General features: G+C 36.5%; 3 protein-coding genes across 6 annotated transcripts; 2 read left to right on the top strand and 1 right to left on the bottom strand.

Annotated features, from left to right (window-relative positions):
- Window positions 1-433: 433 nt before the first annotated feature.
- Window positions 434-2,075, bottom strand: LOC140889195 (polygalacturonase QRT3-like). Its single transcript, XM_073296901.1, has 3 exons — window positions 1,976-2,075; window positions 1,647-1,886; window positions 434-1,441 (listed from the first exon to the last, which is right to left on the bottom strand). Exons 1-3 carry the CDS (start codon window positions 2,036-2,038, stop codon window positions 434-436), a joined length of 1,311 nt encoding a protein of 436 aa, XP_073153002.1. The 5' UTR covers window positions 2,039-2,075.
- A 1,671-nt stretch (window positions 2,076-3,746) lies between these two features.
- On the top strand, window positions 3,747-8,377 carry LOC140889196 (protein SUPPRESSOR OF FRI 4). 4 transcript variants are annotated; one of them, XR_012152132.1, is made up of 9 exons: window positions 3,747-4,107; window positions 4,398-4,498; window positions 5,394-5,520; window positions 5,788-6,197; window positions 6,814-6,968; window positions 7,077-7,130; window positions 7,793-7,927; window positions 8,051-8,125; window positions 8,200-8,371. XR_012152132.1 is itself a non-coding variant. In XM_073296903.1 (7 exons), exons 1-7 carry the CDS (start codon window positions 3,911-3,913, stop codon window positions 7,862-7,864), a joined length of 1,116 nt encoding a protein of 371 aa, XP_073153004.1. In that variant the 5' UTR covers window positions 3,747-3,910; the 3' UTR covers window positions 7,865-8,049. The 4 variants fall into 4 exon arrangements, 2 of the variants coding, with proteins under 2 accessions (XP_073153004.1, XP_073153003.1); XR_012152131.1 differs by having other exon boundaries at window positions 7,077-7,927; window positions 8,200-8,377; XM_073296903.1 differs by lacking the exons at window positions 8,051-8,125; window positions 8,200-8,371 and having other exon boundaries at window positions 7,793-8,049.
- A 1,855-nt stretch (window positions 8,378-10,232) lies between these two features.
- Window positions 10,233-13,763, top strand: LOC140891901 (GTP-binding protein ERG). The gene is made up of 8 exons (XM_073300572.1): window positions 10,233-10,851; window positions 11,273-11,362; window positions 11,668-11,813; window positions 12,327-12,485; window positions 12,554-12,620; window positions 12,868-12,975; window positions 13,061-13,200; window positions 13,268-13,763. Exons 1-8 carry the CDS (start codon window positions 10,342-10,344, stop codon window positions 13,350-13,352), a joined length of 1,305 nt encoding a protein of 434 aa, XP_073156673.1. The 5' UTR covers window positions 10,233-10,341; the 3' UTR covers window positions 13,353-13,763.
- Window positions 13,764-16,004: the final 2,241 nt, after the last annotated feature.

Raw genomic sequence — 16,004 nt, forward strand, 5'->3', positions numbered from 1 at the left:
GTCCTTCAATTTCCAAAGTACTATAATGGACTATTAAGGCTACTTTAAATATATATAATATAATTATGATTTTGTTGACCAGTTTATGTTGTTGAGGAAAGCAGTAGTAGTAATTGAACAATTTGAAGGACTTTTACTAATCTATGAATCTGATTCATTAATTAGAGGAGACATTCGTATCTTGTCCCAGTACATGCATGCATTATCACATCATATTCCTCCACAACATTGTGTAGAGTTGATGCATGATCTTATGTTCCGAAAAATATACCTAAAAGTAGACGTAGTGCATTGAAAAATCAATAAACCTCAAGCGACAAATTTCATATCATTGTGGCAATATAATATTAAAATTTTTTGACCATATGCTAAAGTTTCATTTGTTGACTACAACCGATGGGGGAAAGAAAAAGAAATCCAAAAAATTAGAGCCTCACGCTCCTTGATCCGCGGTGATGAAAACATTTGCATGAACTGGTGCATGTGATTGAATCACTACCTTGTTACCGGACACGTTTCTCAACACATGGATCGGGAAAGAGGCGGCGGCGGCGTCTGCGACGAATGTGTAATCTACACGCTTGATGAGGTCGGGAAACACCAATGCCGAGTTGAAATCTGCCACCCATGAAACACCATTCCCTTGCACGCTCGTTCGTGCTATGGTGGATTTCAAATTCATCCCATTGACGTTGTTCCCGTCGATCACGACTTGATCGACTTTCGTGAAAGGTCCCATCTTTTGGTCCAACTGAACAATGTCGACACCCTTGCCAGACCCAGAGAACATGTTGTCCACTATGTTCACTCCATTCACCACACCCTTTATCGACTTGAGCACGATAAAGGCGTCGCCGAGGAAGAAGCTGTTTGATATGGTGAGCTGCACCGGGTCCTCTGCCACAATGCCGGTGAAATCGAAGTAAGAATTCACGATCCGTGTCTGAGTCAATCCCGGGAGTTTGAGGTAGATTCCCGTCCCGCCGAAACCCGTGGCCTTGTTGTAGCAATGGACCTCGGATATGATGTTGGCTTGACCCGTGATCAATATCCCGAGAGCAGCTGAGAATATGACAACATCGTTGATCGAGTTGTCGTTCCCCAGCAGTTCGATTCCGGTGCCCGTGAAGCTCCTCTCGCCGGGATCACCTCCGGCGGTGATGTGCTGCCCAAGGTACGAGTGTCGGACGGAGGTTTCGTGGCCGCCTTTTACCGAGATACCGACGGTGCTAAAATGGGTTATGTAGCAGTTGTCTATGTTGGTTCTCAGGGATTTAGCCACTTGAATTCCTCCACCCCTGTAATTACAGTCCACCAACAAATCTCGCAGCGTTACGAATTCGTAGTAATATTCTAATCCGCTGGGCGAGGCCGGCGATAAATCTATCAGATAGCCGCCGTTTGGGAAACTGTCGGATGCCTTCAGTGACCCTCCATGAATCTGTCATGCACCAAGAAAATCACCGGTAATAAAATAAGATATTGTTTGCAATCTCTACAAATAAATAATTATGAAGATATTTTTTGCAAATTTGTTGCCAGAATTTCCATAATTACTTATTTTTAGAGGTTGCAAACACTACGTAACATCGTCAATCTGGGATAAGATTAAAGAAGCTAGCTAGCTATTGCAAAAAATTACTCACTAGCAAGTTCCCTCTTCCAGAAACAGGGAATTGTATGGGACGACTGATAGAGTAGCTGCCACCATCAAGATCAATTCTTGCTCCACCAAGATTAACGATTCCGTTCATCAAGAACCCGCTACCCGGTAATTCGAGCGCATCCGATATCGCAGCAATAATCGCACCGGTGCTGTCTTCTTTTCCTGTTGGATCTGCTCCATAAGCTGTGACATGAAACACCTGAGGAGGTGCCGCATTAGCCTGCACGTACAACATAATATACTCGATCGTCACGATGACCATATCGACGATCAAATCGGGGCTCAAGGATTAATTTGCAAGTTACTTACATGGTCACCCAATGCAGCAGTAATAAAACTGAGCCAGAGCATGGCTATTCTCGAGTTCTCCATTTCTCTGGCCTAGAAATTAGAAACAAGCCAAGGGGACTTTTCGTCAATGTAGATTTACAAGACATGCACAATAATTATATGGACAGTGGTGAAATAGCTTGCTAGCTACTTATTATTAGGTAAAAAAGAATTAATTACATATAGAGAGATGTTACGAAATTCGATTAACTATAAGTTTATAACCCATGGAAAGAGAGGGTACCAACTGTAACAAATTAACTAGTAGTTTGAGATTTAAGGAAAGATTTATTCTTCTTCATCATGCAAATGACACCTCCATTCAATTGTTTTATGGAATTAATTAATTAATTCGGGTGATAATTCTTCATGTAACAAAGCACGATCAGACCTGAGTATACGAAAACCAGAGAAAGGGGACAAGATTAATCTACGGGAAAATGTGATGATCGTGATGCACATATTTATAGGGAATGAAATGTCGAACAATTATTTAAGTTACCATAATATATACATGGTATTTTTCTAATAATGAGGCAGTTGGATTCCCATTGTCAACATTTTTCATGCAAACACGTGTTCCATTTGAAATATATAACTCAAATTTTCATAACTCTAAATGTATTTCACGTTTAGCACGTAATATTACATGCATGATACAGGAATAATTTCTGTTTAATGTCAAGTTAAGCGAGCCCAGCTAATTGCATCCTGGACCAGAATTTGAATTTGTTTGAAAATTCAATAACCCAAAAGTGGGCTTTTGAAACTTTTATTATTTGTTATGGGGCTTTGCTTGATGGTCCGGCCCAAAACAACCACGCAACAGAGGAAACAACAAGGCAGCAATCGCAAAAAGAAAAGAATGACCGAGTGACCAATCCATACATAAACCTCACTGCAAAAACCCCATTCCTCCAAAGTAACTTTGATATATCAAGAAATGATTTATTTATAAATTATTGATTTTTTATATTTTTATTTCATATTATAAAGTTCCCTTTAAAATTCTCGTATTATATTATAAAGTTTAAAATTCTCGTATTTCATAATTATATAAAAATCATTTTGTTATATCTCGTGTGTAATTTTGTAAATATCATAACTAGGCTTAATAAACAAAATATGTGAAAAATATGATACTCATGCATTATTTTACACGCATAATATATGTGTCCATTCACTAGATATTATAATATACAAGTATAGATTAATATGATACATAATACATTCCATTTTCAAGCTCCAAATTATTGTGTTAGATTTATTTTTTTTAATTTTTTTATCATCTACTAATTATATTTGATTTAAATGAAAAATTAAATTGAATATCTTTTCTGATCGCGTAAAACATTAAATAAATATTAACAACTCGACACACACATAATATTGTATATACAATACAATATCATATATAAATATTATGTGTTACACGTATATTGATTTTACAAATTTAGTTAGGATATGAAAATTTAACACTTTTATTATTAATTATTAATTAATTAAAATCAACATATAAAAATCAACAATTTAATAAATAAACACAATTATTATTTTTTAGAAGACGAACAAAATTGATGTCAAAAAAAAAGAAAAGAAGACGAACAAAATTATATATAGATATATATATATATATATATAAATATTATTATATCATTATATTATATTAACATTAATAATAAAAAATGTTAAAGAACAAAAATTAACAAGTATATTAGGTCCGTGAGTCTCTCATTTCCTTGACAGCATACATAAATTAGACGGTCTGGCCAATTGCGACCCCTTCTCCCCTCGGAAACCCTAAATTGTTCCCCTTTTCCCAGAAATATTTCAACAACCGAAACGAAAGCCAACTTTGTCGAGCAGGATCGCGGAGAGTAAGAGAAGAATCGAATCGAAACAGAGCGGAATCCGATGGGGAAAAAGAAGAAGAGAGGATCTGTCGATAAGATGTGGTGCTACTACTGCGACAGGGAATTCGAGGACGAGAAGATATTGGTGCAGCACCAGAAGGCCAAGCACTTCAAGTGCCATGTTTGCCACAAAAAACTCTCCACGGCGAGCGGCATGGCCATCCATGTCCTCCAGGTTCACAAGGAACAAGTCTCCCAGTCAGTTTCTCTCTTTTTCATCTTGTTCTCCACCCGCACACACATCCACCACAAGCTGTTCATATTAGTTAACCTTGTTTGGGTTTTCAATATCGATTTTGATGTTTTGTTTTAGTTTTGTTCATTTAACTAACATTAGGGGGATACCTAGGGTTTCTCTGATAAAGCACTCGCGTTAATTCCGGGAAATTGATATCCGTGATTTACTTGAGTTTTCAATTTTCCATAGGAATGCTTAAATTTGCAATTTTTTTTTTGTTTACTGATTTTCATGATTGCATTCCTCACAGAGTTCCAAATGCAAAACCTGGAAGGGAATCAACAGAGATTGAAATTTATGGAATGCAAGGAATTCCACCTGATGTTCTCGCTGCTCATTATGGAGAGGAAGGTATGCTTGCTGTTGTGAATTTTCCCTTGAATCAGGTTTGGCATCACTTTTGGTTTGGTTTAGTATTGACTGGTGAACCATCTACAGATGATATTTTCTTTGGCTCATTTTTTCCATTGGTACTCCTTATATTTTCGTTGAGGGAGGATAGATGTCCTCTAATTGTTCCGTCCGACACTTACGGAATGGGAAAACACATACCCTCCTATTCTAAAGGACTGTCAGTGTAGATATCCTTTTAATCTCTATTAAGAGATTAAGTCCTTACTCCTTACACCGAACAGTCTATCTCCTCCATCTGCTTTCTATATCGCTCCTTACGCAATGAACATATCTTTTCTTTGCACTGCACATGACGAAAGCAATGAATGGATATCAGGACCCATGAGATCTGAACTCCAGCGGTGAATCTGGTAGATATATTACTCCTGCTGACTGCCATTTGTGATGGATGGTGCTGTCCAGGGTATTTTATGTTGTCTGCTGTATGTTAAGTGGGATGTATTGAAAGATAAATAACTGAAACCAAACTGAAGTAGACCATTTTTTGAACGGTTCAGTTTCCTTTAGTATCTCTTTTTCTTTCTTTTAAATTTATCAGTAAATTTAGTTCTTCTTGGAGGACCAAAGAGTTAGGCGAGTGAGCAAAAAACCCGTATTGAATCTGATTATCTGATCAGCCTGAACCTCATAAGATGGACCTCTAATATCTCGAAATTAAATATTGGAATTTTATGAAATCTATTGCATTATATTCTTCAGTTGATAGTTGATACTTTATTTGAACCTTCTTAATATTTAGAGAGCTCAGTGATTGAATTCTGCTGTCATTACAGATTAATGTATCCATTAGGGCTGATATCCTTATGATTATTTTTGTTGTTGCTTTTTACAGAGCAAGAGATTCCTGCAAAAACAGCCAAAGTTGATCTTGCATCATCCCAAATGGTTGGTGGCGTGATTCCGGGAACAATTGGTACTGGGTTTCCTCCCAGGCCAACTCTGGGAACAATGCCCCCATTGTATGTTCTTGTTTAATTAAATTTCGAACTTTAGTTTGTTCTGTATATAATATACAATAACTTTAAGAAAGTGAGAAAATAGGATGGATTGTTTTTTTGGCTTGCATTGTTAGTATCAGATATTGTACCTACTCCGAAAATGCTATTCTATGCTTGTGAATCGGCAAATAATGCTACCAATAAATGTAATTCCTTGTATTCTTTAAAACATTATTATCTTTGGAAACATTACCATCGTTGAGCAAAATACTTGCCTCATGAATGCAGTTATCCGCGAGTTCCTATGCCTCCCGCTGGTTGGCCAGTTCCACCTCACCCACAACCTTGGTATCCACAACATCCAGCTATTTCAGTTCCTCCTGCTCCTTTGCCGCAACAACCTTTATTTCCTGTGCAGAATGTGAGGCTCTCTATACCACCTGCTATCCCCCCGGGGCATCAACAGTCATTACCAATTGCTCCTCCGGGGATGCCTCCTGCTACACCCGCCATTTCTGTGTCTCAACCCTTGTTTCCCGTTGTTCCTAACAATAGTGTTACTTCTCAAAGTTTGCCATTTTCTGCTCCTATGCCTCCAATGAGCCTACCATCAAGTACTTTTGATATGAAGAGCGCAGATTCCAACTTTGGAGGCAGCACATTGCCACCTAATAGCTATCACACTCCCGGAATTTCAGGTTTTGTGTTCTTTTCATGCTCTTTTTCCCTTGACCGTGTTTGACCTTGGTCATTTTATCTGATTTGGGCGATAATTTACTGTTAGATTTGTTCCAGGTCAGAATGAAATTGCAAACTATCAGGTTTTTTTAGAATGAATTTACTTAGAATGTAACTGAGAAGCTGGCTGAATTATGCCTTGATAACTAAACACTTATGCGGTTCTGCTGTAACAGGCTATTGTGTCTTTGGTAATTGGCTACATTTATGAGTTATTATACTTCTCGTTGTTTTGATTATATTTATAATTTCTTTATAATTGCATTGATTAAGGAATTGTTTTAGTTCTAATGCCGTGATCTAGTTATTTATGTTTTCTGTGAGAGTTATATTTGATTGTGGTTTATTTTTTATTTGTTTATACAGGAAAAACATTTGGTTTTTTCCTGTTATTTTGTGAGAAATCAACAATGTTGATATTGGTGCCATGTATGTGCGGAATGCTAATGATTCTGTTGAAGGACACAAAGCAAATTTTTCTTAATGTTTTTACTGCTTTTTGTTCCTTTAGACATCACAACTGAAGATATACTGTGCTGTGTCTAAAGTATTGCCTTCTTCAATTGTTTATTACAGTTGTAACACCTGTAAATTCACATTCTTATGCATCTGGCCCAAATACTGGTGGGCCTTCTATCGGACCTCCTCCGGTAATTGCAAACAAGGCTCCAGTTGCCCAGCCTGCAACAAACGAGGTTTATTTAGTGTGGGATGATGAGGCAATGTCCATGGTTAGTAATTTTCTTTTCTTATCTCAAATTTGCTTATGGAATGCTTTCAAGTGCTTCACCTTTATTGGACTGTGGAGTCATTGCCCTTGGTTGTGTAAATGTTTTCAGGAGGAAAGAAGAATGTCCTTATCGAAGTATCAGGTGCACGATGAGAATAGCCAGGTAAGTCATGATTGCCTAAAGCTAATATTCTTCTGTGGATGGTGGTTGAGTCACTCAACCCAGGTGGTCCGGCATTGCATTTTGTGGTCTAGGAAGTTCATTTTTTTGTTTTGTCTGTTATTATGCGTGTACTTTTATTTATTCTGCTATCAAAATAAAATACACCGAGAAAATTATCTTAGCAATTTGATTGATACGTTGCTACTTTTTCGATCCCATTGATGTGATGAGATGTTTTATCTTACTTGGCCACTCTCCGGTTGGCAAGCAATTCCACCAATTTTGAGGTCAACAAAGGTTCAAGTAGGTATTTTCGTTATCTTTGCAAACAATTAGTAATTTAATTTCTATAATCACTCCAGGGCTCGCGAACCTTGTTAAAGATTAAGATCAGAATCTGTGCATTTACTCTGTAGATTTTATCTATTCTATTTTTTAAACTCTCCTTGTGATTGATCAAAAAGTCTTGGTTTGCTGGAACTACAATTTTTCCGTTCATGTTGTACGATATTATATCGATGTGGATTCAATAGTCCAGGTCAGCCCTTTTGCAAAGTTTGGTATCTTCTGACTGTAAGCTAAGCTTTACTTTTCCAGAGCTGATTATGAGAATGCCTGCTGGTTTTGTTCCCTATAAGTTCTGACGGGATTGTCTGTTTCAGATGAGCTCAATTGATGCAGCAATAGACAGAAGGATATCAGAGGGCAGACTCGCAGGTCGCATGGCTTTTTAGTGATAATGCATGAGTAGTGCAGCAGTTGGGAATGCGTCTTTTCGACTCCAATTTTTAACATCGGTTGGAGAACTTGCTGTTACTGTTCTTTTAATTGATTTGTTGTATTCTTTCGGGATCAGGTTTCAGGATCATAGCCATTTTGTACTGTTGACATAATTAATATATATTTTCTTGAATTTTTAGGATCTGAAAACGATTCTCTTTTCATGGTTTGCAATAAAGGCCAGTCTGATATTTTGTATGAGAGTTGATGCTCAGGTTTGCACTACTCGTTTTGTACCAATTCTCTCAGTTTGTTCTTTCATTTGGTGATGGTATGCCATTGTCTGCAGCGACATTTCGTCATGAGTCGGGGTCACGTGTTTTCTGTTATTCGGCTTACCCTAATATCTAACCATGTTTGTATGACATTGTTGTCGACTGATTCAAAATTGAGTATTTGGCATGCTTGTATGAGTAGCGATTTTTATGAATCAGAGTAGTCGATTTGTTTTCACAAACTGAAACCAAATCAACGCCCTTTGTAATATTCATCGATGATCGATATATAAACAATAAATCAAAGCTTTATTCAAACTAGTTAAGAGACACACGTGTTTACACGTGTTGCGCGTATAATGTAATATTTAAATATAATCATATGATATCTTATATAATCAATTAGTAAGATATAAGATTTATCATTGTAAATTTACATAAATTGTAAGCTGAAAAAAGAAAATTGAAAACGTGGGGAAGGATTGAAGGGGCAGCGAGGTTGGGTTTGGTCGAATTATTTTTTTGGTCCTTCACCACTTTTTTTTTTTTTTTTGGAGCTCCTCTGATTTTGTATCAAAGAAAAAAGAAATAATGACAATTTTTGTTCGTTTTATTTTTAATTAAATTCAGTTTTTCTAATGGTTTTATGTATCATAATATAGTAAAGATAAGTAGAGTTGGTGATATGCATTGTTGTCTGTTGTCTCTATGTCGTACATAAGTTGGGCGGAATAGCCAATTGTAGTTTGGTTTATATCTTTTTTGAATCAAAGTTTGTTTTATATCTTGAGTCGTTGTTTCTACTTTTTGTCTAATTTTGCTATTCTAATAAAAAAAATTATAAATTCGTGAAATTTGGTATTTTTATTCTATAGTAAGATGACGAAATGTGAAAAATTACATATCGAGAGTTGTAAAATGAAAACTTCATAGATGAATACACGAATGTATATATTCAATAAAAGGTAATATCCGTGAAATAAAAAATAATATATTTTCATGAATCAGAAATCTGTCTAATAAAATTGATTTGTTATACAATTTAATTAGAGTTTTTGTGATAAAATAATATCATGATTCTAATTTAGCTGAATCCATACATAAATTTTATTTCGATCATGATTTCATTGATTGATTACAAAAAATTTAAATGTATTTCAAAACTAATAAGCAAAGGGCAATAATTAAACTGTGATCTTGTTGGTTCTTAATGAAACCCGTGTTATTTTCACCAAAAAAAAAAAATCGAACAAAACATTGAGATTTTTCCCCTCTCGACCGTCATAAATATGACTTCAAATTGAAATTAGCTATCTAGTTCCTCTCTTTTTATTTTTTCCTTGTGAACATAATTTTCCGGAAGATTAGTCGGATTCGGGTAATCTCATATTAATTGGATCAGGTTCAGCTAAGAAAACCTTACTCAATTAACCCAGGTTATTCGACCCGAACCCCATTGTAGAGTCAATTGTTAGATCGGCCAATTTTCACCTGCAGCGGCTAGTGGGGGACTACCCGTGTAAGATCGAACTGCAGATTGGGGATCTGATTAATGGTCAATTTGGTACAGAAGTTGTAATTTATTTTTAAAAAAAATATTTAAATAAGTTCAGTTTTGAAAAAGTGTTTATATTAAATAGTTTTAACGTTTAGATAAATGTTGAAAACATTACCTAAATATTTGTAGGGGTTATAAACATTATCTAAATAGAAGTAGAAGCCAAAAAACCAAAAAATTCTAAGTTCTAACTTTAAAAAAAAAATACTTTTTTAACCATACACTATAGTTTTTAAGCTCAACACTTGAAAAAAACGGTCTTTTTAGTTAGCTTTTGTAACCACGCGTAATTTAAGACATAGGTAGTTTTTGAGACAACTTGTAGGAAACAATTATCAACTTTTCGTTAACAAAATTTAAAATTTTTGTTAAGAAAAAAGTGAGAAATATCTGTCAAATACAACCTTGGGAAAAAGAGTATGAAAAATTTAATATGGGTTTGGCCCATTAGTGAATTATGGATGTTGACGGCCCGATACTTGGTTCCAGCACCGATCCAAATTGATTATCATATTTGAAACCCAACTCTAAAACCCACACATTTCCGATTCGAAAAACCCTTTCCTCCTCTGCATCTCACGAAAGCAAGGATTTCTTCTTCTTCGCAACTTTCACACAGATTCTTCTGATTCATGCGCGTCTTTTTTTTCTTCAAATTATGATAGTCGTTCGGGCTCCATTGAGAACACTACGGGCCTCACTCTGCTCCGCTCAATTCACCCTACGAAGTTCTCCCTTTTTACATCGTTTTTACTCGGCCGAGCCTCAGCAACCTGACCCCTTTTCTCCCACTAATTCTGGGGAATTTGAAGACCCACAGGAACCCGTATTTGATAGCTCCCATTATCACGACTTCAATCTTGATCTGAAGCCCAATGATGGCGATAATATTACTTGCAATGATGATGCAACGTGGTCCGATAGGTACAGGGACACCATAAAAAGCAAAGTCTTTGGGGAGGATGTGTCGCATTTGAGAATCTTGAGGAGGGAGGAGGAGAAGAAGCACAAGGCCGCCGCTATGGCAAGGGCGCTGCTGGAGCCGTGTTTGGATGAAGAAGATGAGGATGTGGAGGTGGGAGAGGTCAAGGAGGAGGACCAGAAATCTCTTTCTGTTGCCATTATCGGGGCCCCCAATGCTGGAAAATCTGCTCTCACTAATTTCATGGTCCGTTTCTCTCTCTTTTTCCGATTTTGCATTGCCTTCTGTTTCGAGACGAAAAGCTTTGACCTTTGTCATTTGGTCATGGTTGGTGGAAATTTTCAAAGCAAGCATTTGTTGGTTAACTTGCATCCTTACTCTAGATAAACTTATCAAGAGTAAGCAAGCTATTGAGTAGTTTTTTAAGTGCTGATGGCTGATGCATTTGTTTATTGGCTGCTTACTTTTATTGTGATCTAATAACATTTGCAAATGGTTCAATCTTTTTGGAAAGTTTATTCTGGTATTGTTCTAGCGTTTCATGTAGCTATGTTGGTATTTGATTTTGACCTCGTTTTTTTCCCGGAATGTATATGGTACGTGAAAGAGAAATCATTTACACAAGTAGTTACCAGATTTGCCTTCTTTATAATTGACTTTTTTCCAGGTTGGGACCAAAGTTTCGGCAGTTTCACGGAAGATAAATACTACAACGCATGAGGTGCTGGGAGTTTTGACTAAAGGCGATACTCAAATTGTACGTTTAGATCTGACTACTTGACTCCCTTCATTTTTTTTTTGCATAGATTCCCTTCAGTTTTACGAGTATCATATGAGAGCATATTTGTTTGACAATGTGCTTCTGTTACTTACTTCATCACCTTGATCTGATTTTTCAGTTAGTTTATCTATATGGTGCCCATTTTAAATTCCCTGGAAATTATGTTTTAATCCTTCACATTAGGAAGAATATAATAAAATAACTCTTAAAAAGAATATTTAATTGCCCCATAACCAATTACTGCTGTTGATGGTTTCCAACTAATTGTGATATTCTTTCAGTGTTTTTTTGATACACCAGGCCTTATGCTCAAGAAAAGTGGATTTCCTTACAATGATATCAAAGCCCGGAATGAAAGTGCATGGAGTTCTGTTTACCTATATGATGTTCTGATAGTTATTTTTGATGTGCACCGGCATCTCATCAGGTTCGGCTTTTCTTTCAGTAATTCGGTTGAATATTTTACAATGTGCTGATTATTTTGTCTGATGTTCCCTAATATCTTGTTGGTACAGATCCCTTGTTCTAAATCTGATGTGATCTCTTGAAGCTATACTGTGTTTATTTTATATACGAAGGATGGAATATGTTCATAAGTAGTCATTTGTTTGTATGATGCATATAAATTATTTATTTGTGTGGTGTTATTCAGAAGTTTGTGGTTTCTCATTTTACTCAACTGAAGGCTCTGTCAGCACTGAAAGACATGAGTATCCATGTCTGTATTTGTGATATCATTTAGAAACATAGTGAACTATGTTACTGCCGTAGATCAGGAAACTCATAAGTCATAAGTTGTAATTCCAATGATAAATTTAGATATGAGTGATTTTTTCAACTTGCAGTTGTTTCACTGTTTTGCTGTGGTGTATCCTTGGTTTACTAAGTGGCTTGTGAACTGTGAAGGTGTGACTTGTGTTCTTTTTTTTCTTGAATCTAGACCTGACTCAAGAGTGGTGAGATTGATTGAAAGAATGGGGTCAATAAAGCACCCAAACCAGAAGCGTGTGCTATGCGTAAATAAGGTTGATTTAGTCGCAAAGAAGAGTGATCTTCAAAAAGTTTCCGAGGAATTTAAAGACCTTCCTGGATATGAAAGGTAAATACTTCATCTCCAGTCGGCTATTAATCTAAACGATGCCTGATGCTACTTTTACTTCTTGCTAGGTACTTCATGATTTCAGGACTGAAGGGTGCCGGAGTGAGAGATCTTACTCAATATTTAATGGAGCAGGTAGTGGTTAGTTAACTGGCATCAATTTTAATCAATCATAGATTCCAACCATTGTACGGAACAAGTTTTTTAAAATTTGTACTATGTTCTGCATTTCTGTAACTTTTGTTTCTTGTTTTTCTCATTTTTTTTAATCAGTGAAAATTCATTGTATTTCCTACCTTTTTCTATGTTTCTATGCATACAACAAATAAATGAACAGAGAACCTACCGGAGCTTTACAATTGGCTCTTGTATTAATGGTTAGGCAGTAAAAAGACCATGGGATGAAGAACCCTCAGGTATGAGTGAAGAAGTTATGAAGAACATATCACTAGAAGTTGTGAGAGAGAGATTGTTGGATCATGTGCATCAGGTAATTTAACATCTGCGTTGTATTATTTGTTGTGATGCCTGATATGAGACACAAGTGAGTGTTTATTAATTTTCCACAAACTTAGGAAATACCATATGGCATTGAACACCGTTTGATGGGGTGGAAGGAATTGAGAGACGGTTCTCTCCGGATCGAGCAACATTTCATCACTCACAAGATAAGCCAACGCAAAATTTTAGTCGGTAGTAAAGGATCCAAAATAGGGTGAGCATGCTTCATCATTTTTTCTCACATTTTTAATGGTTCTGCGAATAATAAAAAAATGATGCAGGCGGATAGGCGTGGAAGCGAACGAGGAGCTACGATCTATATTCAAGAAGAATGTGCATCTCATTCTCATGGTTAGAGTTAAATGATACGATGAATCAACATATACACGGATTTTTGAACCAACCAGCTGGTGTGTTTACAAAAGCCAGAAGGGATTGTGAATTATACAGAAGTACTTCTCGTGTTGGTTGAAGGTTAGAAAGGAGTGAATTAGCACAATGCATTGAAAGAACTAAAGCGAAAGGTGAATACATTGTTGAGGAAGAGGTGAATGTAGCTTCCCAAGCAAAAAGCACGCGAGTCCAGAAAATAATCTGTTACGTGCAACTTGGATTTAGTGTACGATGATGTTTTGGTATCTTCTGGTTTTTTAATGTCTGAATTTTATATTTAACCAAGGCTCATATTCATAAAATTGTTGGATTTTTTTATATACACAATGTGATGTTCATTTAAATATTTCTTTAGCATTTTGGATTCCCACGTTGTTTAATAGTTTGTTATTTAATAAATCGGAGGTTTGCAATTATTAAAGAGAGTCTAAAGTCCAATGAATGGCTGTCTAAGCACAGACCACAAGTCTAAACGTGATTTCGTGCTTATGAGTAGATGTTATAAAATTATTTAATAATCAGAATAACTTCATCCTTGTATGGTAGATTAAATTTTTAAATTAAATCACATATATGTTATTCCAAGACCCACAATGCAAGTAGTGGGATGGTGCAGTTGAGCACTCGGAGAACCGAATCGACTCTCGAGGAACCAAACAAAGAAAGAGAAAGTCAAAACACTTATAAGTAGTGGGATGGTGAAGTTGGGCACTCGAGTAACCTTCGGCACTCGAGAAACCAAGCTGAGAAAGAGAGAGGGGAATATCAAGTCAAAGCAATTAAGATTTAGTAGAACTGTTAGTGGGGCTGTTAGTGCTGCAAGTAGTGGGCTAATTGAGGTGAGCAGTTGACGAACTGACTCGGGAACAAGCATATAAAAGGGCATTCATGCAGAACACAACACACAAACAATCATCAATCAAAAGACAGCTCCAAAAGCTTGATCTTCTCATCAATATTTCTACATTTTATCGGCTTCATCTTTTAGCATTTATCCAAAAAATTTCAGCGTACATATTTAGCTTGTTTTTTCTGGGTTCCTCGAACTGTTATAGCATTTTATTTATGTTTTTATGGCCTTCAAGTGTCATTTTGAATTTTTAGTAGCAAGGATGATGAATTCGATTGCTATAAATAATTCTTCTTCTACATTGCTTGTGTTCCTTGGCGTATAACCGGTGGAACTGAGACCGACAGTGAAACCGAGACTCATTTTCGCTTGATTTTTAGAAGTTAGATTTTTATTTTTGTTTTTTTTTTCATTTGGCACTCACGTGCCTGGCACACCTGCAGTCTACCCGTTCGAGCCATTTTTGTGTGCAAACATAATTTTGACACGCCCAGTGAGACCCGACGGATGTTAAAGAGCATATTTTTCCAGAAAGTTTATGAAAAAAATTGAAAGAAAATGCAGTCAAGTGACAGTTGGATATATGAAGTAGATACATATTCTAATTTTTTCAATTTTGATTATTATTTTTCAGGTTCTTGGGAACATGGAGAGTATGGTGCTAATAATTTTTTAGGTTCATATGGTTATGCTCCAGAAAATGAAATATGGGTTCATCGGTCTTCTTTTATTGAGGAAATCGAGGAACATGGTGGACCAGAAATAGTGGTAGTTCCTTCTGCACATTCTGACTCTGTTGCCACAAAAAACGTGGAGGAGATAAGTTTGATGATGGAGAATACCATGAAACAAATGAAGGAGGCCAGCAAAGACTTGTTGACCACGATGAGAAACATGATGAAAGATATGAACAAACTCGGGGTAAGTGGAATCATTGTGGAAAACACAAATGAAAACCACTGTGAACATGTCTTCCATGAGAAAGGAGATTCGGATGGTATCTCGAAATCCATTGAAGTCCGAGGATCCATTGGGAACTTTCAAGCTGATGATAACCGACACTCGGTGAACCCCAAATCCAAAAACTATGTTAAGAGATACACTTCACCACCCAAGAGAGAGGAGAAAGTGTGCAAAAGAACTCCTCAAATCTGAAGTACAACAATAAGACTCCAGATTTTAAACATTTTTTTGTCATTGACCAAAAGTGTTCTGCAGGATTACAACGAACCATTAATCGAGAACACAATTCTATGAATGCTCGAGGGCCCCATATCTCCCCCAACCTTTGATTATCGCATACTTTTTGTACAGGTACAAAAGTAAATATAAAGTGTATCAAAGAACAACTCGAGGGTTGAGGAACTCGTTACGTCCTGGAGGAACCAAAATCCTAAGGTCGAGGAACTACTCGCATACTGGAGGAACCATGACCCACGGGCCAAAGAACATTTTATATTATTGTGGAAATATGGCATCAAAGAACTGCTCATATATATGAGTAGGAACCATGGTCCGAGGGCCACAAAGCGATACTTACCAGCAAAGGAACAACATTTCAAAATCAAGGAACAAGTTTTCTCCAGCATATTGGTCGGTTGGGCCAAAATCTTGCGGGAAACTCAGCTCAATGCGTGGTATTATATCCAGGCATATTGGCCCGTTGGCCAAAAGCCTGCGGAGGGCATTTGTTTGACCCATAAATTAATTTGTTTCATTAATTTATCATTTAGTCAATAAAGAATTTTAATGATAGGTCTCGATGAATTAAAGCC

The sequence above is a fragment of the Henckelia pumila genome, chromosome 3 (assembly GCF_033568475.1).
Source record: "Henckelia pumila isolate YLH828 chromosome 3, ASM3356847v2, whole genome shotgun sequence".
NCBI lineage: Eukaryota > Viridiplantae > Streptophyta > Magnoliopsida > Lamiales > Gesneriaceae > Henckelia > Henckelia pumila.

What these genes read in the sequence shown, in the direction of transcription:
- LOC140889196 (XM_073296902.1), top strand. Translation starts at nt 3,911, where the DNA reads ATGGGGAAAAAGAAGAAGAGAGGATCTGTCGATAAGATGTGGTGCTAC. An exon ending in CACAAGGAACAAGTCTCCCA is followed by an intron (nt 4,108 to 4,397) that starts GTCAGTTTCTCT and finishes CATTCCTCACAG; the next exon opens with AGTTCCAAATGCAAAACCTG. An exon ending in TGCTCATTATGGAGAGGAAG is followed by an intron (nt 4,499 to 5,393) that starts GTATGCTTGCTG and finishes TGCTTTTTACAG; the next exon opens with AGCAAGAGATTCCTGCAAAA.
- LOC140889195 (XM_073296901.1), bottom strand. Translation starts at nt 2,038, where the DNA reads ATGGAGAACTCGAGAATAGCCATGCTCTGGCTCAGTTTTATTACTGCT. An exon ending in CTGCTGCATTGGGTGACCAT is followed by an intron (nt 1,887 to 1,975) that starts GTAAGTAACTTG and finishes TTGTACGTGCAG; the next exon opens with GCTAATGCGGCACCTCCTCA. An exon ending in CTGGAAGAGGGAACTTGCTA is followed by an intron (nt 1,442 to 1,646) that starts GTGAGTAATTTT and finishes GGTGCATGACAG; the next exon opens with ATTCATGGAGGGTCACTGAA.
- LOC140891901 (XM_073300572.1), top strand. Translation starts at nt 10,342, where the DNA reads ATGATAGTCGTTCGGGCTCCATTGAGAACACTACGGGCCTCACTCTGC. An exon ending in CTGCTCTCACTAATTTCATG is followed by an intron (nt 10,852 to 11,272) that starts GTCCGTTTCTCT and finishes ACTTTTTTCCAG; the next exon opens with GTTGGGACCAAAGTTTCGGC. An exon ending in CTAAAGGCGATACTCAAATT is followed by an intron (nt 11,363 to 11,667) that starts GTACGTTTAGAT and finishes ATATTCTTTCAG; the next exon opens with TGTTTTTTTGATACACCAGG.